General features: G+C 35.5%; 4 protein-coding genes across 9 annotated transcripts in view; 3 read left to right on the top strand and 1 right to left on the bottom strand.

Annotated features, from left to right (window-relative positions):
* Nucleotides 1-5,906: 5,906 nt before the first annotated feature.
* On the top strand, nucleotides 5,907-8,128 carry LOC135842421 (facilitated trehalose transporter Tret1-like). The gene is made up of 3 exons (XM_065359875.1): nucleotides 5,907-6,240; nucleotides 6,466-6,742; nucleotides 6,971-8,128. The coding sequence occupies exons 1-3, from the start codon at nucleotides 6,195-6,197 to the stop codon at nucleotides 7,992-7,994; spliced, it is 1,347 nt and encodes a 448-aa protein (XP_065215947.1). The 5' UTR covers nucleotides 5,907-6,194; the 3' UTR covers nucleotides 7,995-8,128.
* A 2,058-nt stretch (nucleotides 8,129-10,186) lies between these two features.
* LOC135842416 (beta-hexosaminidase subunit beta-like) overlaps nucleotides 10,187-27,373 on the bottom strand; it is a 41,576-nt gene continuing 24,389 nt past the window's right edge. For 3 of the 5 annotated variants that reach the window (XM_065359867.1, XM_065359868.1, XM_065359866.1), the window contains exons 3-10: nucleotides 25,545-25,681; nucleotides 12,583-12,802; nucleotides 12,126-12,250; nucleotides 11,813-12,018; nucleotides 11,595-11,710; nucleotides 11,322-11,520; nucleotides 10,892-11,123; nucleotides 10,187-10,787 (exon numbers count right to left, since the gene is read on the bottom strand). In XM_065359867.1, the coding sequence (XP_065215939.1) occupies nucleotides 10,422-10,787; nucleotides 10,892-11,123; nucleotides 11,322-11,520; nucleotides 11,595-11,710; nucleotides 11,813-12,018; nucleotides 12,126-12,250; nucleotides 12,583-12,628 (1,290 nt within the window). In that variant the 5' untranslated portion in view covers nucleotides 12,629-12,802; nucleotides 25,545-25,681 and the 3' untranslated portion in view covers nucleotides 10,187-10,421. Of the gene's footprint in view, nucleotides 10,788-10,891; nucleotides 11,124-11,321; nucleotides 11,521-11,594; nucleotides 11,711-11,812; nucleotides 12,019-12,125; nucleotides 12,251-12,582; nucleotides 12,803-13,144; nucleotides 13,537-25,544; nucleotides 25,682-27,373 lie in introns of those variants that run through there. The other 2 variants (XM_065359865.1, XM_065359869.1) reach the window with 2 other exon arrangements.
* On the top strand, nucleotides 17,793-21,815 carry LOC135842420 (facilitated trehalose transporter Tret1-like). 2 transcript variants are annotated; one of them, XM_065359874.1, is made up of 4 exons: nucleotides 17,795-17,855; nucleotides 17,953-18,003; nucleotides 18,164-18,446; nucleotides 18,538-21,815. In XM_065359874.1, the coding sequence occupies exons 2-4, from the start codon at nucleotides 17,955-17,957 to the stop codon at nucleotides 19,565-19,567; spliced, it is 1,362 nt and encodes a 453-aa protein (XP_065215946.1). In that variant the 5' UTR covers nucleotides 17,795-17,855; nucleotides 17,953-17,954; the 3' UTR covers nucleotides 19,568-21,815. The 2 variants fall into 2 exon arrangements, with proteins under 2 accessions (XP_065215945.1, XP_065215946.1); XM_065359873.1 differs by having other exon boundaries at nucleotides 17,793-18,003.
* On the top strand, nucleotides 22,519-25,191 carry LOC135842418 (solute carrier family 2, facilitated glucose transporter member 8-like). The gene is made up of 3 exons (XM_065359871.1): nucleotides 22,519-22,690; nucleotides 22,820-23,099; nucleotides 24,021-25,191. The coding sequence occupies exons 1-3, from the start codon at nucleotides 22,642-22,644 to the stop codon at nucleotides 25,060-25,062; spliced, it is 1,371 nt and encodes a 456-aa protein (XP_065215943.1). The 5' UTR covers nucleotides 22,519-22,641; the 3' UTR covers nucleotides 25,063-25,191.

Raw genomic sequence — 27,373 nt, 5'->3', positions numbered from 1 at the left:
TCGAAATTGACGTCTCCAAAACCCAAAGAAACCACAGGTCACTCGAGTTTTTCAATTTTTTGAAATTCAGGGATTATTTGTGGGGCTCAAGGGTCTTGTATCGAAAAATTGAGTAGAAAATTCGAAATCAGCATTGCCAAAAATATAACAAACGATATGGCATGCCTAATTTTACATTTTTCTCCAAAATTTGACCAAAATTCCTGAGGGAGGGGTGCTCCTTGAGGAAACCCGAGGTTTTAAAACGAAACATAATTATTCAGAAAGACTTTTATGTAAGGGTAAATTTCAAATAGGAAACTCTCAGATTCGGCATAAATTTTGATTTTGAAAGTAAAACTATCGCAGAAAAAGTTCAACTATGAATTTTCAAAATTTCTAACCAGTGATTTTGAATCTCAACACGAAAATCCTACGGCCTATGGCGTTGAAAATGACGATGATTTTTACATACTTTCGCTCCTAAACTGAAATTGGCTTAAAAAATTTATCCACAAAAATTACGATCTTCAAAACTTATCAAAATGAGCTAAAACTTGAACCAAAAATTTTCAGTTTTGAGGTGAAAAATTTTCAATTACAAGCCAAAGTAAAAATTTAACGAAATTCAAAGTTCAACACAAAAAAAAAAAAAAAAAAATACTTCATCGTTTTCTTAACCAATACCCCTCATATGGAGATCTCCAAGCAAATATTTTTAATTCATGAGTCAGAGTCTCTCTGAATACCCCTTTTCCCCAACCCCAAACCATGTGGGTGTTTTGTAAAGTGCTCCCCAAAGTTGAGAAAAATTGAAAAGAATTTGAAAAAAATTTTTAGAAATGTTTTCCTCGCCTCTTTTTGAAAGAAGGCGTTAGCCAAAATTTCAGGTGTTGAAATTCATTTTTTGATTTTTGGCTCATTTTTCAAAATTTATATCCGGCCCAAAAATGGTAAATGAAATATTTTCAATCCGTTCTGGAGCCTCCAGCGGATTTTCTGGTCCTCCGGATTCCGAAAAAACGCTGTAAGTAGGTGAAAATGAAATTCAGCACCTATAAACTGGTATTTACCATATTATACGTACATGACCCTTTCAAACGATTTAGTAAATTTTCAAATGTTTTTGAGTCGATTTAAATCCAAAATTTTCACCAATGATCATTTTTGAAAAAAAGTGGGAAAAATCAAAATTCACGAAAGACTCCAGAACGGTTCGAAACTATCAGTAATCAACTCAGGAGGTCGAAAATAGAGCACAAACTAAATTTCAGCATTCCAAGTCAATTTGGTAAAATTTTGATCTTTTCCCATTTTTGGCCCAAATTTGAATTTTTTAAAATTCGCCAAAAATTGAAAAATAAACCTCATCTCTTGAAATTTTCAGTCAGTTGAAATACTCCCCTATTTCCTAGTTGCTGAAATTCGAAATTTTTCGACGATCAAAACCTGCAAAAGAGATTTTTAGAAAACATTTTTTTGTTCAATCTCGGTAGGTACATTAATTGGGTTTCAGTTCCGGAGCTAAACATTTTTGTGAGTAACTTTCAACTGTAAATGAAGCTCTCTGCTGAATTTGGTCACAATCCACAGTTTTTTTTTACAAGAAAGTAGAGTTTTTTATAAATTTGGCAAAAAAAAGAAGACTTTGGTAATTTTGTTTAAGACAAGCAAGATTTTCATGCAAAAACTCAATGAATAATTGAAGAAAAAAACCCTCCCCCCTCTAATCCATCTTTAATTCCTCCACAGAAGCGTTGAGAAAAATTCCTACTTCAAAAAGGATAGGTGAGGAAGGGGATATCCTGGTTCTTCCAAAAGTTATGATTTTTACAGCCATTTTCACTATTCTGCATAAATCTTTTATAGGAATTAAATATGTAAGCACGAGTACAATATCAATATTCAGCACATACGTCAAAGAACGAAACTGCCCGTGATCGAATACCTACCTATAATAAAGATTACTCAAGTACTCATATTAGCGTAGGGAACTCAAGGATGTGAATTTTGAAGCCTCGACGACATTTCGATGCCTTCTCGACGTGATTTTTGTGCCTTTTTCAAGTAGGTACTTTGTTTATTTACTATCAGTGCAAAAAAACCTCCATAAATGACAAGACGTGTACCTACTCGACTTCGGAAATGTAGGCACGTAACAGTTCACCTAATAATTATGCGTAATAAAAGATAGCTAAAACATGAAAACGAAAACGACCAAGAATGAAGTGCTCAATTTCTACGACGTTTACGAGTTGAAAATAACCAGCCAATTTCAATGAACTCGATCGCAATAATGTACAACAGTCTGCTTTAAACTTATGTACCTAAATTCGCAATAGCGTACGTAGTTCGCACATTAACCCAAATTTCATTCTAATCTATCGGTTTCCATCCCACAAAGTTAAACATAATCAAGAGCCAAGTGAAATTATTATTAATCTGCGCGACTGCAGACAACGATTACAGTGTTATGTCGAGTGTCACAGCGTCTTCATCTTCCTTGGCGATGATTATCAAACACTTCGTCATTTTGTACGTACAACGATCTAGATAATAAGGTCTTTTAATTTAAATAAAATAACCAACTTTTGATTCTTCGTCGTCGTAGACAGAGGTATCCTATCTGCGACACAATAATATGTAATGTATATAGAAGAAAGTTTATTCGTGATACTCGTTTGTGGGTTCTGTTCATTTGGCATGAAAGTAACTAACTGTTCATTTATGACGTAAAAAGTATACTTCCTATAACGTTGAAAAAAAAATCACGAAGTTAGAAAATGTGTTTTAATATATCTCAGGTAGATATATCTTTCGTTGATGTCTTCGACAATTGAATAGTGGATCTTGAGATACAAATTTGAAAAACCTGTTACCCTTTATTAATGCAGATAAAAGGTCATTTTTGATTAATTTATCATAAAGGAAAATTGTTTTTAAAAAAACAAAAAAATCCTAGCAAGATTTTTGAAAAATTGCTTAAAATTAGCACTAGGTAAGTATTTCGCTTAAATTTTCAGATTTCAACTTCAATAAAATTTTAATTAGGTAAAATTCTGAAGAAAAAACCTAAAAACTGAAAGCTTGAGTAAAACGATCGCCTACTTAGTCTAGATTGGGGTAATTTGACTCGCTTCATACGAAAATCTCTTCGCATCAGGGGACATGTAGAAACATAAATTATATGAGACGCCATCAAAATTTCCAGAAAACATCGGAAATTCCCCTTTGCCAATTTTTCTGACTGACCGAAAAATTTAAATCGATAATTTGTTGACCGCACAGCCAGGAGTGTCTGGCATCTTGAGATTATTGATATTGACCCATGAGTATTGAGTATGGCTTTTCAAGGTCATTTGGCTTTCTGTCTGACCTCTAAAGGTCATTAACCCGCCCTTCTGACATCCTGTCTGGTCTCTGAAGGTCATTTACCCGGCTGTCTGGCCTCTCAAGGTCATTGACCCACCTGTCTGGCACCCTGCGTTGTCTCCAACGGTCACTGACCCGTTTGACTGGCTTCTCAAGGTTGTTTGACTACTGGGTCCGGCCTCTTAAGGTCATCAACCCATCTGCCTAGCTTCTTAAGGTCGTCAGACTTCCTGTCTGGTCTCTTAAGGTCATTGACCCATATGTCTGCCATCCTGTGTAGTCTCTATAGGTCATAGATCTGTCTGTGTGGGTTCTCAAGGTCATCTGGCTTCCTGCCTGGCCTCAGCGGTTATTGACCCATCCGTCTGGCTTCCGGTCTGGTCTCTAAAGGTTATAGAACAACCTGTCTGACTTCCTGTGCGGCCTCTAAAGGTCATCAACCCGTCGGTCGCTAGCTTCTTGAGGTTGTCAAGCTTCCTGTCTGGTCTTTTAAGGCCATTGACCCATCTGTCTGCATCCTGCGTAGTCTCTAAAGGTCATCTAGCTTCCTGTGTAACCTCAGCGGTTATTGACCCGTCCGTCTGACTTCCTGTCTGATCTTTAACGGTTATAAAACAACCTGCCTGGCTTCCTGTGCGGCCATATATAAAGGTCATTGACCCGTCTGTCTGGCTTCTGAAAGTCTATAAACTCGTAAATCGGGTCCAGGTAAGTCAAAACTCAATGTTTAGCTGCCCAAATTAATTTCCACAACTTCTGAATTAAAATTTAAAATTTTGGAAAAATAGAAAATCACACGGAAAACTCCAAATAGCTCGAAATGGTGAAATTGGGACCCGAGATGCTGGTCTCAGACAAGTTGTAATCATTCGTGTAAATTTCAAAATTTTCCCTTTGAATACAAAATTTTTGATTTTATGGAGGAACTTTTTTTATGCCAGTTAAAAAAACACATTCAAGATGTCCGTCTGAAAATCGATTCAAATGTGATGTGGATGAACTCGTTTCAAATAGGTGAAGAATAATCCAATTCATTTCTGCGCCTTCTGAAAAAATTTCAAAATTTGGAGGAAATCGATGATCCACTCTGAAATGATGAAATTCGGTTCGAGGGAGTTGGTATTATATCCCGGACTAATTTTCATCATTTTTACAGAATAAATTGATTGAATTTATTATTATTTGGATCAGTCCTTTAAAGAGTGTCTGGTGAGTGGATGTCAAAACTTCAGGTTTGAATATAACCGGGTACGACTTGAAAAAAAAAACGTTAGATGGACAAGTTGCCCATCTTTGAAATTCGGGGCAACCGAGCTTTAAAAAAAAACTCGAAAAAAAACGTATTTTTGACCTTAGAAATGGGTAGGACTTTTGAAAATAAACAAATTTTGTCAATATGAATTTTTACCCTACATTGAAATTGAAGGGGCTAGAAATGTTTTGAAAGAAAAAAATATATTTAACCCCTTCAATTTCAAAATTGGGCAAAAATTCATAATGACAAAATTTGTTTATTTTCCAAAGTCCTACCCATTTCCAAGGTCAAAAATAGGTTTTTCTCAATTTTTTCTTTAAAAATATTTCTAGTCCCTTAAATTTTAAAGTTAGGCAAAAATTCATAATAACAAAACTTGTTTATTTTCTAAAGCAGCGGTAGCAGCCTTTGTATAGCGAGTGTAGCAACTTGCTACACCCAGAAGCAGCTCGCTACACCAAGAAAAACAGTTCGCTACACCCAGAAAAAAATCACTACACTCATAAAAAATGTGTCTCCTATTTTACATTGTTATAACTCAAGTTTTTAGCAATAACATTCGTTTTGTTCGTTTTTCGCTAGTTGGCTACCTACACAGACACAATTTTTGTGGTAAAAGTTGATAAACAGTGAAAAATCTCTCTTTTTTGTTGTTTTTCAATCAGTTTAAGAGAACCTCAAAAATTTTTGCTACACCCAGAAAAATCCGACACTTTTTTCTTTCAACCAACCCCGGTTTCGCTACACCCAGGCGAAATCTAGGCTGCCACCGCTGTTCTAAAGTACTTAATACCCATTTCCAAGGTCAAAAATACGTTTTTCTCGATTTTTTTTCCAAAGCTCGGTTGCCCCTTAAATTTTAAAGATAGGCTACTTGTTCATCTAAGATTCTTTACAAGTCGTACCCGGTTATATCCAAACCAAATCTGAAGTTTTAACACCCTCTCACCAGACACCCCCCGTATATATATTTTTTTAATGAATAAAAAAAGTGAATCGTCGAAAATAATTAATTTTGGATGTTCAAAAGTTTATCATTCAAAAATCGATTTTCTAAAAATCGCGATCACGTTCACATCGGAGGCGGATTTTGATCGCATACACAATAAACCAGTGCTCCTTAACTACATTAAGCTATGCAACTTGTTCGACTCTATCGTAACTTCACGTGATTAAATTTCGAAAATCGTCCGCTCAGGTAATGAATAAAAATTTTAGGAGTGATACAAGTAGCGTTGAGGCTTCGAATCAGATGGGTGCTCGTTAATTCGCATATCTAATCTCTACACATGTATTTATTCATATAAGCCAAGTTTGCAAAAATGATACCCAATATCAACACACTCGAAGCATAACATTTTTCACAATCACCATCGTCGACGATCCGTTACAATAAATTAATTGTTTTCTTCGGATTCAAAAAGTTTCTGACTCCGGGCGAGTTACTTATTCTATAAATAATGGTGATTCGAGTGACATTGCGTGAATCGTTGAAATATTTACATGTTTTTTACCAAAATTTAAAAGTGAGTTGAAAATATTTTCGGAATACTTATCACAATAACTTAATTACCAGTCATCAGTCAAGATGTTCGGACGCAGCATTTTGAGGCAGACTTTAGCTATGCTCTCGAGTAAGTACCATCTTAAACCTTTCACCTTATTTGTATGCATCTGAAAAAATAATACGTGCTTAATCAATCAATAATCACAATTGTAATTTCTCTAGTCAAAACAATTACCTAGTCTACAAATAATAGTTGGTTAAAATACTCCATTACAGCGTTATCAACAATTTATTGAACTTGAAACGTACCTAACTCAAAGTGCTTAACCTTGAAACACGAATTTCATTTCAGCCTACATTGTGCTTCTGCATATGGGCACAGCGTACGCATGGGCTGCTTCACACATGAGCTTTTTCCAATCCAAACAAGGTCACGGATTCACTGACGAAGAATGCACAATGGTTGCATCACTGATGCACATAGGCAGATTAAGTGCTCCAATCGTGAATTTGCTCGTAATGGGAAAATACGGTCGGAAACCTCCGTTAACTTTGGCGTCTTTCTTGATGGTGATCGCCAGCCTAATGCAGATAATTTACAAATCAGTTACTGCAGTTTACATTGCACGGTGATTAAACGAATGTATTAGCTAAGTGAATATGTGTAGGTATTTATTAATATTTGTGTATTTTTTGGGGGGGGGGGACTTTTCGACAGATAGTTTGATGATGACTTAGAGTAGGTAGTTTAAAACGAAAAATTCCGTTCTTTTTTCAAAATAGAGGCTCCCTATCCTTCGTCTCACCATCCCAATCACCCCCAACCAATCCAAAAACTCATCGAATAATTTTTGCAGATGCTTGATGGGATTTGGCATCGGAACCTATGACGGTTTTGGAATCATATACCAGGGTGAAATCACCTCGAAACACGTTCGAGGAATTTTCCTCACTCTAAACGCCGCATTTTACGCTGGAGGCATCTTACTGCAATACATCTTAGCCTATTATTTCACTTTCGAAGAAACATCTCTAATCACAACAACGCTAGCAGTATTTCACGTGTTACTCGCGTATTTCATGGTCGAATCACCTTACTACCTCGCAGAACAAGGCAAATTAGCCGAAGCTTCCAAAGTTCTCGGCTGGCTCAGAGCAAAAGAAGAGAAACAAATTGAAAACGAATTACAAGAAATTTCCACCATCGAAAAAGTAACCGATTACTCAGAATTCTTCATCAATTTCAAGAAACCCGAAGTCTACAAAAGCTACTGCATATCATTACTGCTGGGAATCGTCGCGTCCATTTTGATGACCACCATGGTCGCATTCGCAAATTACATAGTTCCAGATACAGGAGTCGTATCTTCGTACCATTTTGGAATGTTACTTTGCATTATTCCCATGTGCAGCGGTTTCATATCAGCTGCTTTGGTCGAAAGATGCGGTAGAAGACCTCTACTAATAGTTAGTTTATTCATGGAAACCATCGTAAATGGCATCATAGCTGTCATGTTTTTGCTACAGCAACAATTCCACGTAGAAATATCACATTTTTCGTGGATTGTGTTCGCCTTAGTTGTGTTATTTTTTGTCACTTACTCCATAGGTACGTATCCGATGGTACTCGCAGTTCGTTCTGAAATTTTTCCGCCGAGTTACAAAGTTCTCGGCATAAATATTTGCATAGGGTTGAACTCGACGACGAATTTTGTGTTCACTATTTTCTTCATGGAAGTGGTTTTGAAATACGGAATGTATCTGAACTACGTGGTGTTTTCTCTGGCTTGTTTGGTCGGTTTATTAATCGTGTACTTCTTTTTACCTGAAACCAAAGGTAAGACATTAGCTGAAATACAATCCATGTTGAAAAAGTCGTAAGTTGATTATATTTTATAATTTTATCTAAGCTACTCGTATTTATGATTTTCTAAGAATGGAAAATAAATCGTTAATTTATGATGATGAGAGCCTCGCGTGTCTGTAAAATAAATATGGGAATGTGATATTGTAAATATTTTAGATTTTTGTATTTTTTCTTTCAGTTCAATGAAGTTCAATTTGGATAGTAGGTATTCGGTAAGTATTTATACGAGTAAAATACAAATAAAATAACTCTGATTAAGCAGGAGGGGTCACTGTTTGATCAAATTTTGTATAATGGTATATAAAGGGGAGGGGCGGGGCGAGGTGAGGAATGTAATCGATGAAATGGACCATTAAATATATTACCATGACCAGAGAAGTACACATTTACCGAATTTCAGTTCCATAGGTGGGTTTTTCATTGCCTCCACATTTTAGGGGTCTGCCCCCTTGAATGGGTGGGAGGTATGCGATGACTCCGACACTTTTAGAGAAACACATCAATCAATATTGAACAGTAACTGGCTTAATATTTCAATTCTGGAGGAATTTTGACCAGTAGGATATTTTTTGTAATTAGGGATTGATGGGGGCGCGTAAAGGGGGGATTCAACATTTTTTGCGTTATTTACTGCTTTCAAAAAATGTTTCTCATCAGTTTCTAGAAGAATTAGCATTTAGCTCACCATTTCCACTATGTTTTAGCATTAAAACGGCAATTTTGCGCGTTTTTCAAGTTTTGAGGTGCCACAGGGGGCAGAGGGAGGAGGAAACCAAAAAATGAACAACCAAAATTATTTGTACACTTTTCAAAGGATATCTTCACAAAATTACATTTCCGAGTCTCAACGTCTTCCAGATCCACAATTTAGGGGGCTGAGCCCCACGCCAGGGTGAGAGGGGGGACGATAGCTTCAATGGTGAAAATAGAAAGTGCTGATCAATACCTAACAGCGGACACCATAATACTTGATTTCTGACCATAACTCGATCGACAGGAATTATTTCAAAATTGCAGGGTCCACCCCCCCTCGAAGGAGGGGGGAGCCGGAATGGCTCCCGGTCTTAAAAACTTCATTTTGGCCCCAAAATTCATCATACCAAAATTCACGCTTCTTTCATCAAATGCCATTTTTTTTTCATTTGCCACTCCACTAGTCCTGAAACCCCACAAAACAGAATTTCAAGAGCTTAGGTTATTTTTTGGATTTTTAGCGAATTTTTGAAAATTTAAAAAACTCAAAAAATGTACCTACTTATTTTAAAATCAATTTTTAAATTTTTTCATGAAATATTTTTTTTTTGAAAAAAGTGAACCAATGTGAATAATTCCCTCAATTCAACTCCCTCACATCAACAACTACTAAACTTGGACCATTCCGCAGCCTCCAGTGATTTTCCAAATTTCTTCAGGAATTTTAAGATCGTTTCGCAAAAGCCAAAAATGAACGAGAGTTCAAAAGTAAATTTTCAACCAATTTGTAAATTCCAGAAAAAGTGAAAAAGTAAGACAGGCAGACAGACAACCTTGAGAAGCTATCCCGGTAAAGCAGTGACCTTGAAAGTCCAGACACATGGTTCAATGACCTTAAGATGCCAGACTGATCATGAGAGATCAGACGGACGAGTTAATGACCCTTTAGAAGCCAGACAGGCGACAAACAGGTCAGTGACATTAATGTGATCAGTCAGCCGGGGTCAATGACCTTAAGATGACACCACGTCTGGTCAACGACCTTTAGAGGTCAATTAGTCGCGCCAATGACCTCAAGAGGGACATACATGCAGGCAGACAGACAAGGCAATCTTGGGAAGCCATACTGACAGGTCAATGAACTTGAGAGGCCAGACAGGCGGACATATGACCTTGGGGAGCTGGAGAGTTAGGTTGGTGATCTTGACAGGCTGGTCCCTCAGGTCAATGACATTAGGAGGCCAGATCGACAGACAGACAGACGACCCTGCGAGGATAGACAGAAAGGTCAGTGACCTTGAGAGTCCAAACACCCGGGTTAATGACCTTAAGAGGCCAGACAGACGGCCTTGGGCAGCCGAGCAGGCACTCTGACAACCTCGAGAGGCTAGACATGGTAGGTCAGTGACCTTAAGAGGCCTTTGCTTACGAAGGAGATTTTATTTGCAAGACCAGAAATCGATACACAGTCACTCAGATCAAGTTTTTTTACGTTTCCCTGGAGAACAATAAATTATTCAAAAATTGAAACTAGTTTATTTTGGTATTTTATTATTAGGTAGGCAGGTTGATGTTTGCAACAAAGATACGTTTTACTAAAATCCAAATTAAAATGCCATATCTGCTCACTTGAGAAGATCACGAATAAAATTCACAATACGTACAACCCTTATTACGTACAGTTGAAAATGATGTAAAGACAGTTGGTTCCCTCACATTCAAAAATCGATGCCCTGCCAGGTATCATATTACATCACAGTATAAGGACAAAAAGCAGGTCCATTCGGAGGCTGTGCTGGAATACCTCTTTTTTTCAGTCTACAAACATGTTCTTCGATTCTTTCCGCAGCATCGGCAAAAGTACTCCCATTACCGGACCAGAGTACTTCGGCAGCAGCACACGCTCTAGGCCAAATTCTCTGTTGCACATTGGTCTCATCTACGACCTCACCCCACATACAAGCTTCACCTCCTAGAACTAAACGTTTCTGCTCTTCAGTTCCATTGAAAGCCAAAGGATCGCATTTGTAGAATTTCTCCCAATCGCCTCCATTTGCTAAACTATCTAAATACCAACATCCGGATAGTAATGCAGGGTAGCCGTCATCAGTAACCTGCAATGAACGACCAAAATGAATAATTCGATCGTCATCGCTGAGACTACGAGCTGAAATCTATGGTACGTTATGTACTTAGTAAATTGGCTTATTCAACTTACGTTGAACAATTTCTTGTAATATAATTCGGGATGATTAGCGTATCTCCAAACTTGAATAATGGTGTCTTTACGTAAAGGAACGTTGTTATCGAATACCTCTTCCCAAACTATCGCTTTCGCCTTTATTTCGTTCGTTATGTTTAGCAATCTGTCAATGTAATACGCATCAAGCTGCTCGTAACTCGAGATGTTGTTTATTTCCATATATTTACTTATATTTTCGTTGCTCTTCCTGTAAAAAAAAACAGAACATTGAGTAATAAAATAATCTAAATTGAAAATTGAAAATTCCTGTCATTTTTTCCAAAAGTCAGAAAGAAAGTCCTAGAAGCATTCAAAAAAGTGTTTACATTTTTTTTTTTTTTTTTCAAATAGAAAAATTTGAAATAATAATTATTATTTTACAAAAAAATAAAAGGTTGAAATTTACCAGCATCCAAAATCAACTTCGTCGCCTCCTAAATGTAAATACTTATCCGGAAACACCTCGTGTATTTCTTTAAACAATCTCCGTAAAATCACGTAATTGTTTTCGTTGGTCGGATCAATGGGACCGTATGGCTGAGGATATGAGTGATTACATTGCGTTAAAAGGCCAGGAATTCCTTTACCCCAGGATAACGTATGACCTATTTCAATTCAAAAAATACAAATTTGTTTGAACTAACGAAATACCTGCATTTTTATTCAATATTCAAAATACCTGGCGAGTCGAATTCTGGTATCACACGTATACCTCTGAGACGTGCGTGTTCGATTACCCTTCTGACGTCGACTTGCGAATAAATTGCACGGTATCGGTCGTAGGAACCTTTATCACTACATATTACACAGACACATTTATTGTTTAATTAACCAACTGTATTCAAATTAAATAAGTCATGTAGGTACCTACACCTACATATTTGTTACCATACAGACCTTAAATCAGGAAACGTGTTGCTCTGGAAAGGAAAACTTTGGTCATCGACGATATGCCAATGCAAAACGTTCAGTTTTGAGTAAGACATCGCCTCAAGTATATTCATAATCGTTTTGACGGGTAAATAATGACGAGATGTATCGATGAGTAAGCCACGATGAGGAAATCGAGGAAAATCCACGATACTTGTTGTTCGTACAGCGAACTATAGGTACCACATAAAACAGGAAATCATCATTATTTTACAAAATTGATTAGATATGGAATTACGAAAAATAAATACTGAAATTGGTTCAATTCAAAGTTCCTTACTCTGTTTCCATTTATTGGAACTACAATTTGCGAGAAAGTTTCCAAGCCTCGTAATACACCCCAAACACTCTGAGCGATTAGTGAACTGTTGCTTTCGGATCCATCGGTCTTCAACAGCAGCTCGTCTAAAAAAAATGAAAAAATGAAAAAAAAATCAATAAGGAATATAAATTGTACCATTAAAAAAAAATTAGAAAAATAAAATTATATTTTTTGAAGAACAACGTTTGCTAGATCAAGAATATCAGTCAAGACTCATGAGATGGTTTCATTAACTAGAGGACAAAATCAGGACATGCACGACTTGCAGGACTGTTAAGACACCCTGCCTTTGAGGAAACAACTTTGGTAAATCTTCTAGAAACTACAGAACTACTCAAAACTTTTCATGGACTTGGAATAAATACGGACGATTCCAAAAGCTTGTATTTGTGGAATTCAAATAAGACTTACTTACATTTTTCATCCATGGAATCTGACGGAAACATTTTGCATGACGTCATCAGGTGAATATGCAGAGTATCCAAGTACACGATTGATGAAGTACCATCTGTTCGTGAACTGTTATTGTATCCATCAGTAGACGTAAACGTTTGTTGATTGATATCAGCGTCAAATATTAAACGGTAATATCTTCTGATAGCCTCTTGAATAATATCACAGTCGTAACGCTCAACCTGAAATGAAAATCTCTCATTTTAGGTACCTACGTAGCTTAGTACGTACCTAACCTACCTAATTACAATTATAATGCATGAGCTAAATAGGTACCTAGTAGGCTACAAAAGCAATCTTAGACATCATAATGGGAAAAAAAAATTAAATGGTCCCACAACAATTTTTTTTTAAAATATAGGAGCGTTCAATGTGAAATAAAGTTTACCACTCGGTAAACAAAAGTAGATACATATTCAAACAAGTTTAGGTAAATATTTTTGATAATTACGATGAACCATGCATTATTTTTTTTAAAATCAATAAATTATGGAAAAGATTTCAATACCATACGCATTACGCACCTTAAAATTAAAACTATCCGGCCTCAATACCATATAGGTACTGTTACTAATGTATTTCACAGGTTTAGGCCAAACACCTCCGGCGGTATAATTTAAAGGAAAACCAATAGCAATCGAAAAGGCGCGAAAAATAGAACAAAATAAAAAAACGCACAAGAATACCACCAATTTTCGCATTTCGAAATCTTTTTAATTGTACATAAAAAAAAGTTAAGTAATACTTATTCAAAAAATACAACTAACGAGCACAAATAATTTGATTCCAATGTATCACATTATTCCAAAATAAAATCAGTACAAGACGCATATTTTACAGGCACTTATTAAGTTTATTATTACATATAATCTAACGCCGTGAATCGTCCACGAACGAACGATTTGTGAGATGGTCTATAGTCTATACTCGCATCGTTCATGGAACATAACAATGAAGTATCGGCGCAGATTCGTTCTTTTTTGTTCAAACTTCAAACACTGATTACGTATTGTTGCCGACTTTTTTACAATACAGCCTACAGAGTTTTCGAATTTCACATCCATCATTAGTTTTTTCGAAGTTGAAGGTGAGAAAGCTACGAGATCAGTCGGACAATTGCAATAATTAGACGTAATTCGTTCATATTCATTATCTATTCTTTGAAAGTAGAAAAATTACCTAAGCATCTTGTTAAGTTGTTTTACATAAACGTTGCAGTTTGCAATACTACGTAAGTAGGTACAACACAAAATGGGCATCATACTTTACATTACTTTTGTTTTTTTCCTTTTAAAACAGTCAACGTCTTTTTCTAATTGAAGTTGAGGGAAATATACGATTCATATTTTCGTGTCACCGGACAGTTCATCTTTTTCGTATCTTTCCAAGTTTTCATCATCATATCTTGAAACATAACATCGATACCAAAGTAATTCGAAATTTCGAGTACTCGCCTTCTAAATAATGGGAATTTATTTTGCAGAATTCATATCATAACTCTCTCTTTCCAACTTCCTTCTCGAAGAATTCCGCGAAGTTTTCATTTCTATTTTCTATTCACACAAAAAATTTACCTTACTGCATGGTGCAATATACCCATTCACAACTCGACGTCTTTTCTAATTTCATCCATTCCCAACTAAATTTCATATTTTCTTTACTCGAAAAATTAAAAAAATTTCACAAGCAAAGCATTAAGCAATGGGTCTAATCGAAGTTACTTTACATCCCTACTCGAAATAATCACAAGTCCGAAATCGAACATGTGATTCGGTCAGTCGTTCACTTGTGTTCCATGAACGATGTGAGTATAGACCATCTCAGTGAGAGCACAAGAAATTGATAATCAACTTTGTATACAGTAGATAGGTAGAGGAAAGTATTAAAAACTCTAGTTTTTAACCAATTAATACATAAAAATAATAATAATACTGATAAGGGGACCCCGGACCCCACATCTAGGTACATATATTAGAGAGGGAGGGGGCACTGATAAGAACGCGATGAAAACCAGCTATTCTATGATAACGAATGTTGAAGGGGGCGGGGCGGTAAGGGTGTAGAAAATATGTACTTACAAAATTACCGACTGATACTTCTCCAAAAATTTTCAAGTCACCATGATCAATTTTTTAAAAAGTGAGTTTCACGGCCGAATAGTTACAGAAAAAATATCTCTGTTCCAAAACAGCAAGCGTTTATCCAGAGTATCAAAAATGAGGTTATATGGTACGTGTTTAAATGTACCTATTATCAGTTTCAGTATACAGTGATAAGTGGAATAGTGGGTAAATGCAAGGTTAAAATATTCTAACTGGTTACGAAAGTTCAAGTGATTTTTGTATTTCAGTTCGCTTCGTCAAAAATCCAAGCGCCGAGTCGATTTTCAAATAAGTACCAATCTACCTACCTACCTATTCCAATATACCAACTCGACTTATAATTTACAAAATCATATTTTTAACGTCGATTTTGAAACAAAACAAGTCCGCGTAATAAGCTCAATATCACAATATGGGTGAAAAGGTGGATTCCTTCTTCGATCATTAATTTTATCTAAATGTATAAATTTTCGTACGTAAGTAGTTCATGCAGGTATTGTAAAAGTTATACTCAATTTTTTCACGAATTTAATTTGTACATAACACTTTGAGAAAAAAGGTCAAGTTTTATCAGGTGCAGCTCATTTATCTTTTTTCTCTCATACATTTTTTCCTAAATTATCTTTTTCATTCAGTTTCGATGTATGTACTTAATTAGTCTTATAACAAAGACAATAAACCCACTTGGTGACTTCTGGCGAATCTGTCACCAAGCAGTCTAGGATTCACCAAGGAGTCACCAGATATACAGAAAAATTTTCAAAGACCATAAAGGCATTCTGGTGATTTCTCCATCAACAATTTGCCATAAAAAAGACAAACAACCGACTAGGTGACTTTGGGTGAATCTGTCACCAAACAGTCACCATAATTCACCAAGGAGTCACCAGATATTCGAAAAAAAATTTCAGAGGCCCTGAAGACATTCAGGTGGGGTTTTTCACCATGAATTCGCCTAAAAAAAAGGTCAAAAATTCATTTGGTGACTTTTTTGGTGAATCTGTCACCAGGAATCACCAGAATCCACCAAGGAGTCACCAGTCATTCAAAAAAAATTCTAAAGGCTCTGAGGACATCATCGTGATTTTTTCATGATAAAAACACCTCAAAAAAAGTCAAAAACTCATCTGGTGACTTCTGGTGAATCTGTCACCAGGAATCACCAGGAATCATCACGCATTCAAAAAAATTTTCAAAGGCTCTGAGAACATTCAGGTGGTTTTTTAACCAACAATTCGCCATAAAAAAGACAAAAACCCCACTTGGTGACTTCTGGCGAATCTGTCACCAGGAGTCACCAGAATCCACTTACGAGTCACCAGGCATTTAAAAAAAATTTCAAAGGCTTCGAGGGCATCCTCGTGATTTTTTCATGATAAAAACACCACAAAAAAATCAAAAACTCATCTGGTGACTTCTGGTGAATCTGTCACCAGAAGTCCAGATGTAACCAGAATCCACCAACGAATCACCCAGCAATCAAAAAAACTTTCAAAAGCTGTGAGGACATCCTCGTGATTTTTTCATCATAGAAACACCTCAAAAAAATCAAAAACTTACCAGGTGACTTCTGGTGAATTTGTCACCAAGGAGTCAGCACACATTCAAAAAAATTCCCAAAGGCTCTGTGGACATTCTGGTGGTTTTGTAACCAACAATTCGCCATAAAAATGACAAAAAACCCACTTGGTGGCTTCTGGTGAATCTGTCACCGGGAGTCACCAGAATCCACCAACGAGTCACCAGGCATGTAAAAAAATTTCCGAAGGCTCTGAGAGCATACTCGTGATTTTTTCATTATAAAAACACTACAAAAAAAGTCAAAAACTCACTTGGTGACTTCTGGTGAATCTGTCACCAGAAGTCACCAGGAGTCACTAACGACTAACGAGTCACCAGGCATTCAAAAAAAATTTCTAAGGCTCAGAGGACATCCTCGCTATTTTTTCATCATAAAAACACCTCAAAAAAAGTGAAAACCCCACTAGGTGACTTCTGGTGAATCTGTCACCAATAGTCGCCAGAATCCCCTAAGAAGTCACCAGGCATTCAAAAAAAAAAAAAAAATTCAAAGGGTCAGAGGACATCCTCGATATTTTTTCATCATAAAAACACCTCAAAAAAAGTGAAAACCCTACTTGATGACTTCTGGTGAATCTGTCTCCAGAAGTCACCAGCATCCACCAAGGAGTCACCAGGCATTCAAAAAAATTTTCAAATGCTTTGAGGACATTCATGGTGGGTTTTTAACCGACAATCCGCTATAAATAAGACAACAAACCAACTTGGTGGCTTCTAGTGGAATCTGTCACCAAGAATTCACCAGGATTCACCAAGGAGTTACCCGACAATCGAAAAAAAGTTCAAGGGTTATGTGGACATTAAAGAAAAAAAGTCTAAAAATTATTCCATGCATCCTTTTTGATACTGAAAATTAATAAAGGTGTTCCAGATTTTTCATAGTGTATAAATCTCTTCTCAAAACAAAGACTAATAATTATTAAATTGTAGGCTGAATTCATTTTTTCTATGCCCATCAGCATAAAGCAAATACAATTCGGCACATATTCCTGTACATGCGGTTGCCTGTCATGAACCGATAGGTGAACTGAGACATGGTACATAAGAACAAATTCTTTACATAGCATCAAGTATGTATTATGACGTTTTCTACGTACAGAAACATTTTTTTTTCTTCACAAAATCTCAACCATAACGAAATAGGTATGCCTCAAAATTTTCGTCAGTACATGAAATAATTCTTCTCGAAATTACTTAAACATTTAGCTGGAAAATCTGAAATTTGTTAAGATAAAAATTAATAAATTATCGTCCCATGGCGTGGCAAAAAAAAAACAAAAAAAAAACTAAAAATTTGAGTGATGAGAAGATAAGTTAGTGGTTGGGTAAGTCGAGTATATGATCTACGCATACAACATCGATGATTTATAAATTTATAATTTGCAAAGAGCTGCGAAGTACGAAGGTGCGCGAATTATCAACATTTATAATAATAAATAACCCGATGAACAAATAAAAAAAATTATTTAATTATGCGAACATACGAGTAGGTAATATGATATTTCAAGATAAAACTATTTCTTCGCCGAAACAATCACTTTAACGTAAGAAGGTAAGTTACCTATCGCATTCTTTTTTGCTGAACCTATCATATCGTAGTGTACGATAATGTGAGATCAAATTTTGCGGAATTTTTACGGTTGTTACAGAGATGCCAAAAGTAACGAGTTTTTTCAGACAAATCCTCGTCCTGATTCCAGGCAAGTAATACATTTATGGTTTTTCGATATATTGATGTGATTTTTTAAACACAGGGTTGAGCATGGATCTAGATCTTTCCACATATCAGATCTGAAAATTTTTCATTTTTTTTTTAAACGATCCATATTTTAACCTGATTAGAACCTCGATTTTTCACAGTTTATGTAGGTTCCATCTTCTCTGGAATGGGGTACTCGTGGGTTGCCTCATACATGATGTTATTACAATCTGAAGAAAACAACTCAACTCCCTACACCATCCAGCAATGCACTTTACTAGCTTTAGCAATGCACATTGGACGAATCACCAGCGCTTTCATCAGTGTTCTTGTACTGGGAAAATTTGGTCGTAAGATACCTCTCATCATTGCATACGTTTTATTCCTGATCTCAGCTGGAATGGTGTTGATTAGCACAGCGTACGTGGTAGTGGCTTCATCCCGGTAAGTATCGCAGGCAAATACACAGATCCTAAGATACCATCAACATTTTTTCCCCAGTAATTTATTCAATTTCGATAAAATCCTGCAATAGATTCGTGAATGGAATCGCAAACGGCGTACACGAATGTTTCGGCACGATTTATTTGGGTGAAATTCCATCGAAAAAGATCCGAGGCATGATATGCTCGAGTGTGACAGCTTTCTTCAATTTTGGAATACTGGCTCAGTACGCTTTGGGAACCTACATGAGCTACGTCAACGGAGCCATTTTAAGAATATCTTTAGCAACAGTCTTGGTTTTATCAACGTATTACTTGATCGAATCTCCGTACCATTTAAAACCTCTGGATTCGGATAAAGCAATGAAAACCATAGCCTGGTTACAAGCAATACCATCGAAGCAAGCTCAACAGGAACTTGAAAATATCAACGTAGAAAACGCCAACTTGATAGATTTCGTAAAACGTTTCAAAAAACCAGAAGTGTACAAGAGTTTTGGACTAGCTTTATCCTTAGGATTCATCGCTACTGTAATGACAGTCGTAGTCAGTTCTTTTGCTAATTTCATAATCCCCGAAACTGATTATTTGAATTCGCATCAGTTCGCCATTCTTTTGACTATTGTACCTATCGTCATGTATACATTATCGGCTCTCATCATCGATCATCTAGGCAGACGATTACTTCTATTAGTTGGCTTCTCTTTAGGTATATTTTTCAACGCACTGATAACTTTATTGTATTACATGGAAGAAACATCAATCCTGAACATACCCAACTTCTCTTGGGTAATATTTTTTATTATAGTGATGTTTTTAATTACATATTTTCTAAGCATATCTCCAACCGCGAATGCTCTCCGTACAGAACTGTTTCCTACTAGTTGTAAAGTTATAGGTGTTTCGCTGACGGTTGTGTGTAATTCGTTGGCTTATTTATTCGGTACAGTTTTCTTCCTTCGGATAAGCGAGTTTTATGGGTTGTATCTGAATTTTTTAATTTATTGTGTTTGCTGTCTCGTAGGTTTAATACTTGTGAGTGCGTATTTGCCAGAAACGAAAGGGAAAAGTTTGAGTGAAATACAAGAAATACTAAGAGGTGAAAATAAAACTGTTTCGTAAATTTAGAGTCAGCCATGAGATATGTAGGTTATAGGTATCCAATCTGAAAAAAAAAAAACGTCTCGAGAGCCTATCCCCAATTTGAAAAACAATCAATTTATCCATAAAAATTCCATTTCTGCGTCAAAATTTCTCTAAATAATCATTTTTCAAGAAAAAAAATTCCCCAGTACACCAAGCTACGTTAAAGCCCTCACATAAAACCCTCAAAGTTGAAAAAAATCGAAAAAAATATAATAGGTAGGGGGTAGGCGAATACGTGATGGAAATGAACCAAATTCGAGGATGGGTACCACGAACACATGAAAATTTTAATTTTTTGATTTTTCCAATTTCTTGAGAGGGAATTCAAGATACACCTTTTTAATCAAAGGGGAGGGGGAACTTCATTTAGTGGCGTATAACCAGGAGTTTCTCAAGAAGGGGGCAAAACTACATTTTTGGGCATAAAAAATCGAAGTTCAAGGTAATTTTCTGAAAACCTTTCACGATGTGTGATAATTTCATGCAAACGAAGATAAAATGACTGCTTGAGCGAGAATTTTCCGAAAAATAGGTCTAATAAACAAAAAAAAAGTCCATTTTTTCTCGCAAGAGAGGGAAATGACCCCCATATGCTCCCCTTAACTACTGAAAATAAATCAAATCTAAGGATCTGAATGAGAAAACATTTTAATTTTTTAGATTTTGCATACATTTTGAGAATTGGGGTGAGGGGAGGGGAAGGAGACTTTCTGACAGACCTAATTTTACAATAATTTCCAGGATTTTTTTTCCAATAAAACCCACATTTTTAGAGGACAGCAACAAAAAAAAATCGCAGCATGAGAGTTGACTTTCTCGTATAGACCAAATTGATATGTTCAGCTCCATTTTACTTTTCACCGATGGAGCTGAAAATTTCATGACGTGATTTTTTTTACCAGGGCTTCTGACTCTATGAAGGGGGGGGGGCGAAAAAATTTTCCATCAAGTGTAACGTACACCATTTACCTACCTGTCTTTAATTTTCCCTCCAAATGAAACGCTCAATTCAAAGAATAAATTTGAATTGAAATTTTGTATTTTTCTTCTTGTAGGTACATACAAATATTTTTTGACAAAAAATGACCTGAAAAAATTTTACACTTCTCAAATGAAAAATAAAAGCTTTATCATTTAAGCAAAATTTCCCATTAGGAAAGCAGGTGTTTTTCCTTGCTGGTTTAAACAGTTGGTGGCAACAAATGTACTCCCGGGGGGGGGGGGGGATATATAAAATTAGGGTCGGAACAAGCTCCGTGCGGTGTTACAGAAATTTTCAAATTTTAGGTAAGTAATACGTTTTTATGGCCAATTTTGTTCACTCAACTGTTTTTTTTCAATAGATGTAACACACTGGGGGAGGGGGGGCGGTAATGAAATAAAACGTGGTACGAACATGCTCCTCAGGGGGTACAGTACATTTATCGAAGGGGCAGATAAAAAACTCAGAATTAAACAATGGGAAGGGTGAAACGTGACTGCGAGAAATTTTCAAATTAAGTACATGCTCCCCGGGGGGGGGGGTGCTACAGAAATTTTCAAATTTTAGATAATAGCTTTTTTAAATAAATGTAACACACGGTGGGGGCAAGGTAATTAAATAGAACTTGGTCCGAACATTCTCCCCACTGTGGTACATTTTTAAAAGGGGAAAATAAGCAAACTCAGAGTTGAACAATGGGAAAGGTTTTTACAAAGAAATTCAACTTTGATTTGGATTAGAATTACAAAAAAAAAAAAATTCAAATGCTTGGGTAGTTTTTTTTAAAATCTTCCGAAACTGAAATGTATTTAATTTTGTTTTTTTCTGGTGTGCTTTTTTCGCATGAAATTGCTGTAAATTATTTATTGAAAAAATTATTAAAATTGAAAAAAATAAATAAATTCAACTCATCAACTCAAAAATCTGAAAAGTACAAGCAGAAAATGCATTTATAACTCTTCCAAGTTATCATTTGTCTTACGATTCCATATTAAATACCTACACTTGATGTATAATTAATTAATTATGTTGTAAACTGATCTTGATTATGATTAATTAATGACTTGATATAAAGCCTTTTTTCTTGTAATTTTGTACAGTCATTTGTTTTCAATTTTTTTTATAACAATACATACTACTTAGCACATTTTTTTGTATTATTAGAATTACCTATTTGATAGGTATTAATAACGTGCAGTGAAATGAAAATTATTTATTTAAAATAACTATAATTTTGATTTTTTTGCTGGATTTATTTTCAAGGGATAGGGAAAGTAGACGAAAATACATTGTGATAAACTGCTATTTGTACTGGTCCCAGTTCCGATACCATCATGTTTTGAGGCCCCTTCAAATTTGAATATTCAAGAGGACATTTTTTGGACCAATAGTCGGTCAATCGAATATTACAGCCTCGAAATTACCGTTGTTCGTTGAATTTCAGATTAGGTTTCCAAATTTGGAGTATAAAAAGATCTGATAACATTTGAGCAGTTGAATATTTTCAGGGATCAGAATTTTCTATTCTTTGGGCATTTTTATTACATTTTTTGAAATAATGTTATGTACCTCGAAAATTGGAATTTTTGGAATTTTAGACTTTCATTGAACCCTAAATAAAAATTTTGCAACTGGGCACCCATAAATTGCACCCTCGAAACAATAAAAAGTTCTACATAAATGAAAAAAAATACACGTCAAATCAAATCACGACTCTCGCTCGATAAGATTCTCTTGTTGAGTGAGCCTCCTCAAATTCATAATTTATCATGATTTATTATCACGATGATAAAGTTTATTACGTATTCAATACACGCAATCACTTGCTTTAAAAAGCATATTACCTATTGATACATAAAATATTATATCAACTCCCTAAATTAAAAATCCGATGATAAAACTCAACCAGATAAATACGAAAATGCGACCAATATACAGATCTTATAAGAGATTAACGTCCAATTGGTCTACTTAAACAGACCAAAATAGTCAACAGTTGTACTTCAAAGTACACGTAGAATTTGTACCTATATTTTTAAAATTCCAACGTGAAGAAATATTTTCAAAAATGATTATAAGTAAACAAATATTAAGGCAGACTGTGGCCATTTTTCCAGGTAAGTTTTTCTCTTTTTAATTCATTTTTCCCACTAAGTGATAGCAACAAGGTAACAATAAGATCTCGTGAAATGTATAAAATGTCGATCCTCTTTGTATTTAAATTCAATACCAATTTTTACTTTCAGTTTTTATAATCAGCTTGCTGGCTGGAATGGGCTTCGTGTGGCCAGCTTCGAGTTTCAGAGCTCTGCAATCATCCGAAGCAGGAGTACAATTTTCACTAGCCGATTGCACAATGGCAGCATCGTGCATTTATTTTGGTAGAATGGCGTCTCCTGTGATTGGAGTTCTTATACTTGGCAGATGTGGACGAAAAACACCTCTTGTAGTAGCAGCTCTATCCATGCTGATTGGAAGTCTCTTGTTGATTCCAGAAAAAACTCAGACATATGTTTTTATATCGAGGTGAGGTATTACTCTATAATATACAAGTACCTACAGAACAATACTCTTTAGGTGTAGGTAGGTACAAAAATCTACAAATTTTTCAGATTTCTCTAATCAATTATAATTATATCTTCACATGCTACATGTTTTAGGTTTTAATATTCAAATAGAAAAAAATTTAGTCGGCTACTTGATTAAAAACAGATAGCATTCGTTCATATTACTTATAAATGTTATCATCTATACACAAATACCATATCGGTCGTCTTAATTAATAAAAGAAATGATTCAAAATTTTAAGTAGATAAGTAGGCAGGTCCCTTTATTTATATGAGTACAATGACGGTTGTTTTGGAATCCAGCCCCTCTTTCCTTTTTCAAAAATTATCATTTGATTCGTTCTTAGAACTGTAAAGGTCACTTTGGTGTTTTTCTCCTGCTTCAAATTAGATTTTAAACCATTTTTTGTCAATTTTTCGAATTTTACAACATTTTACAAAATTTATACTTTTAATGATTTTTCGGTTCAATTTCACCAAATTTCCATCAATTTTACGCGATTTTTTTGAGAAATTCTGTCAATTATTAATTTTATGCTAAAATCTAGTTAATTTTCCAATTTTTAATCCATGTGGTATTGAAAAGATGTTCCCGTATAACCAATTAGGGCAACAAAAAAGCAAAGTCATTGCGATGACACATTTTGAAATTTTTTTAAACTGTTGCTCCTTCAAATGCAATGGTAGGCACTTCTTCATACGTCCATTATTAAATTTTTATTTCTCACGTTGTGATAATAATACGATGTTGAAAATCCATTTCTATAAATCCAACCATTCAACTGAACCATCCTACAATCTTCTGCTGTGCCATTCCGAAAAAAAAAAATGACTCCAATAAATACCCACTATCCTCACACATGTTTCTAATTTTTTCCAGATTCATTTTCGGATTCGCCACCGGCACTTACACCCCATTCTGCAACATGTACGTGGGCGAAATCTCATCGAAAAACGTTCGCGGTATTTTCGCCACATTATACGTAATGTTCTACGACATCGGCACCTTACTTCAATTCTTCTGCGGCTGGCACCTGACTTACAAACAGACAGCCATTCTAACCACCGCAATATCAGCAGCCGCCCTCCTATCCACTTATTACCTCACCGAGTCACCATTCTTCCTCATCTCCAAAGGCCAGAAACAGCGAGCTTACAATATCTTATGTTATTTACGAGACAGTCGAGGTAAAGTAGTCAGCAGCGAATTACAAGACACTCGAGGCATAAACTCGACGGCAAATGTTTGCGAATTTGTTAGCAATTTCAAACGCCCCGAAGTCTATAAAAGCTTCATAATCGTCATCATTCTGGGTATAATCGCATCTTTACTCATGACAGTAACAGTATCGTTCGCCAACTACCTGATACCCAGCACTAAATACCTATCTGGAGACGCGTTCGCTATGATATTATGCTGTATACCGGTATGGGCATCTCTAAGTTCCACATTTCTCATCGAAAGATATGGCAGAAGAACGTTACTCATGAGTAGCTTCATTTCAATTGGTGTCATGGTAGCAATAGTATCAGTATTACTTTACATAGATGAAAGGACATCTTACAAAGTACCGTATTTTACGTGGATTTTAGCTGTCGTCATATTACTATTCGTTACCATATTTTCCTTCAGTACATATCCAACGGTGATTGCCATAAGATCGGAGATGTTCCCACCGGCGTACAAAGTGTTCGGAACTAATACCACTATTATGTTCAATTCGCTGACTAGTTTGCTTTCGACGGTGATTTTCATCAAATTGAAAGAACTTAATTTAATATACGTTGTGTTTGTAGCTTTCACAATCACTTGCAAGGTGGCTCTGGCGTTTACCTATTTCGTCGTACCGGAAACCAAAGGAAAAACTTTGAATGAAATTCAACGCATGCTGCGAGGAGATCCGCCAACTCAGGATTCTTGATTGATTCAATATAACTTTAGACCTTGTGCAATACGAATCTTACACTTGTACATTGAAAATATCACGTTTAAATCTCATTATTCCTACAGGTTCATTATACGGAATTTTAATATATTCTTATACTAGTCATTGTTATTGGTGTAGATTAATTATCAACAGGAAGACACTATAGGTACATACAGAATCATTTTCATGATTACAGAAGACCATATTTTCATTTATTTAGGCATATCAGAGGTATGAACTTTTCAACGCTCTCCTCACATATTTATCTCAGTAGTTTTAAATTTCAATCCACATCCCCAGCCCTTCAGCTCTCCTAAATTGATCAGGGAGGCCAAAATTTGGTATATTTCCAGTACTTGATAACATTTTGGCGGTTTGGTAATTCCAACCTCTTTTCATTTTTTTCTAGGGGGTAAAAAAACTAGAGGGTAAAAAAATGGGCCGTTACCCCTATATTAAATCAAAATATAACTCACCGAATGACGTGGTCCCAATCCAAACAATCATGTCTGCACAGCAATTATATATGGTTTCATAACGTCCCTATTGGCATCAAGATCCTTGATCACTTCACACTTCACAAGATTCGCGATCACTTTATACTTTTAACACACTAGAAAATTAAAAAAATGAATATAGAATCAAATTACCTACTCAACAAAATGCAAAAAAACAAAAAAATATTCTTGTGAAATGAGCATTTGGAATAACAATAAATAACAGAATTTTATTCAAGAAGAACCCCTCATTCAAACAATTTTAAAATTTAAATTACACGAGAAAATACTACGTAGGTACATATTTATTCAAAAAAAAAAAACAACTAAAATGGTTGGAGAGGTCTAGTTTGAGAGAGGTGAGAATGTTTACATATTTTATGGAATGAACTATGGGTATGTAAATTACGAGTACCATAAAGGAAATGTGGCTACTTTTAATTTTTTTTACAGATAGAGTGGGAAAAAGCTACATGAGAGGCGTTTCGCGATATAGGTCCTTGTGGTGATTCGTTGTTTTTTTTTTTTTATTGGCGATTCCGACTTACTTTTTCAAGAGAAATCGAATGGTGCAATCAGATTTCGCATATCTCATCAACTTCTCGTTTTAAAAATCACTTGAACATGAATACTCAAAAACTCACATTTTTGGGAAATCGAAAAACAAAGTTTTTGTTTGTTTTTGATTTTTAAAAAAAGAAGAAAATGTCGATGGAAAAATTATTTTATTGTTGTTACCTAAGTAAAATTTCACGACGAATCCGAATTTCTCGGTATTTTTTTGCGGGGTAGTCTGTAACGTTGTGTAAATTCGGCTGTTCACCACAAGGTCCCTTTTCTAAATCACGGATATCAGGCGATGATGAACGAATTTCGTCAAAATTTCTCATCCAACCTATGCGCAAGACAACACTGCACCCGAAAATCAAAAAAAAAAAAAAAAAATCGAAAAAATCGAAGCAATTCGATGTTTTCTTTCTCCTGAAAAAATCGAAATATCACCACAAGGGCCCTTATCGCAAAACCCCTCTCACATGGATTTAAGCCAGAAAGTAGAAAAAAATTTTCAACACAGGGTTTTCAATGTCATAATTATCTTGCTAGTTTATAATTGATTTAAAAAATTTTTGATCATCTGAAATCTAAATCGAGTTTTTCCCTCTTATGTAATGCCGAACTGTGCTAAGTTTTCAATTGAATCACGAAAAATGTTGATTGTTTTGTACTTTCTTTAGATTCTTATTCAATTATATCCACAAAAATTTAGAAACTCCCATTTAATTTTAATGAGAAAGCAGTGGAAAACACACCTTAAAAATAACTAAAACTTCAAAAATAACCATAAAAAGAAAAATAAGATCCACAGAGGTTCAAACTTGACTTTGAACGAAAAAAAAATTATTCACTGGGAGTGATAAAGCTCAACCAGTTTTGAGACCACAGCTACAAAGATAAGTCAGCAAGTAAGTTTCCCACTCCCATTTCTCAGGTATAAAAGCACCTAGGAACTTGAAATTTTCAGAGAATCTTGATACAGCCTTTGAGCACCACTCTGCAAAATTTTATTCGATCCGTTCAGTAGTTCGTTTATAATGAGAGTTTAAAGATGTGGTAGGAGTTTTACAGCGTGTCCGAGGTTCAAGTGGCTCAACGAGGGGTAAAAAATTTAAATTTCGAAAAAAATACGTCAATGGATTTCTACAGATGCCTAATGATCCTCCATGAAGAAAAAATTGTCCTAATTTGAACAATATGTGAGTGGTACCGCAAATCCAATGGAGAGCGCACGAGCATGATAAGTGATCATA

Source organism: Planococcus citri, chromosome 4, assembly GCF_950023065.1.
Source record: "Planococcus citri chromosome 4, ihPlaCitr1.1, whole genome shotgun sequence".
NCBI lineage: Eukaryota > Metazoa > Arthropoda > Insecta > Hemiptera > Pseudococcidae > Planococcus > Planococcus citri.
Note: the sequence above shows the minus strand (reverse complement) of the source record. Positions and strands in the feature narration are given on the sequence as shown.

What these genes read in the sequence shown, in the direction of transcription:
- LOC135842421 (XM_065359875.1), top strand. Translation starts at nt 6,195, where the DNA reads ATGTTCGGACGCAGCATTTTGAGGCAGACTTTAGCTATGCTCTCGA. An exon ending in GACTTTAGCTATGCTCTCGA is followed by an intron (nt 6,241 to 6,465) that starts GTAAGTACCATC and finishes ATTTCATTTCAG; the next exon opens with CCTACATTGTGCTTCTGCAT. An exon ending in ACTGCAGTTTACATTGCACG is followed by an intron (nt 6,743 to 6,970) that starts GTGATTAAACGA and finishes TAATTTTTGCAG; the next exon opens with ATGCTTGATGGGATTTGGCA.
- LOC135842420 (XM_065359873.1), top strand. Translation starts at nt 17,955, where the DNA reads ATGCCAAAAGTAACGAGTTTTTTCAGACAAATCCTCGTCCTGATTCCA. An exon ending in AATCCTCGTCCTGATTCCAG is followed by an intron (nt 18,004 to 18,163) that starts GCAAGTAATACA and finishes GATTTTTCACAG; the next exon opens with TTTATGTAGGTTCCATCTTC. An exon ending in GTGGTAGTGGCTTCATCCCG is followed by an intron (nt 18,447 to 18,537) that starts GTAAGTATCGCA and finishes ATCCTGCAATAG; the next exon opens with ATTCGTGAATGGAATCGCAA.
- LOC135842418 (XM_065359871.1), top strand. Translation starts at nt 22,642, where the DNA reads ATGATTATAAGTAAACAAATATTAAGGCAGACTGTGGCCATTTTTCCA. An exon ending in GACTGTGGCCATTTTTCCAG is followed by an intron (nt 22,691 to 22,819) that starts GTAAGTTTTTCT and finishes TTTTACTTTCAG; the next exon opens with TTTTTATAATCAGCTTGCTG. An exon ending in ACATATGTTTTTATATCGAG is followed by an intron (nt 23,100 to 24,020) that starts GTGAGGTATTAC and finishes AATTTTTTCCAG; the next exon opens with ATTCATTTTCGGATTCGCCA.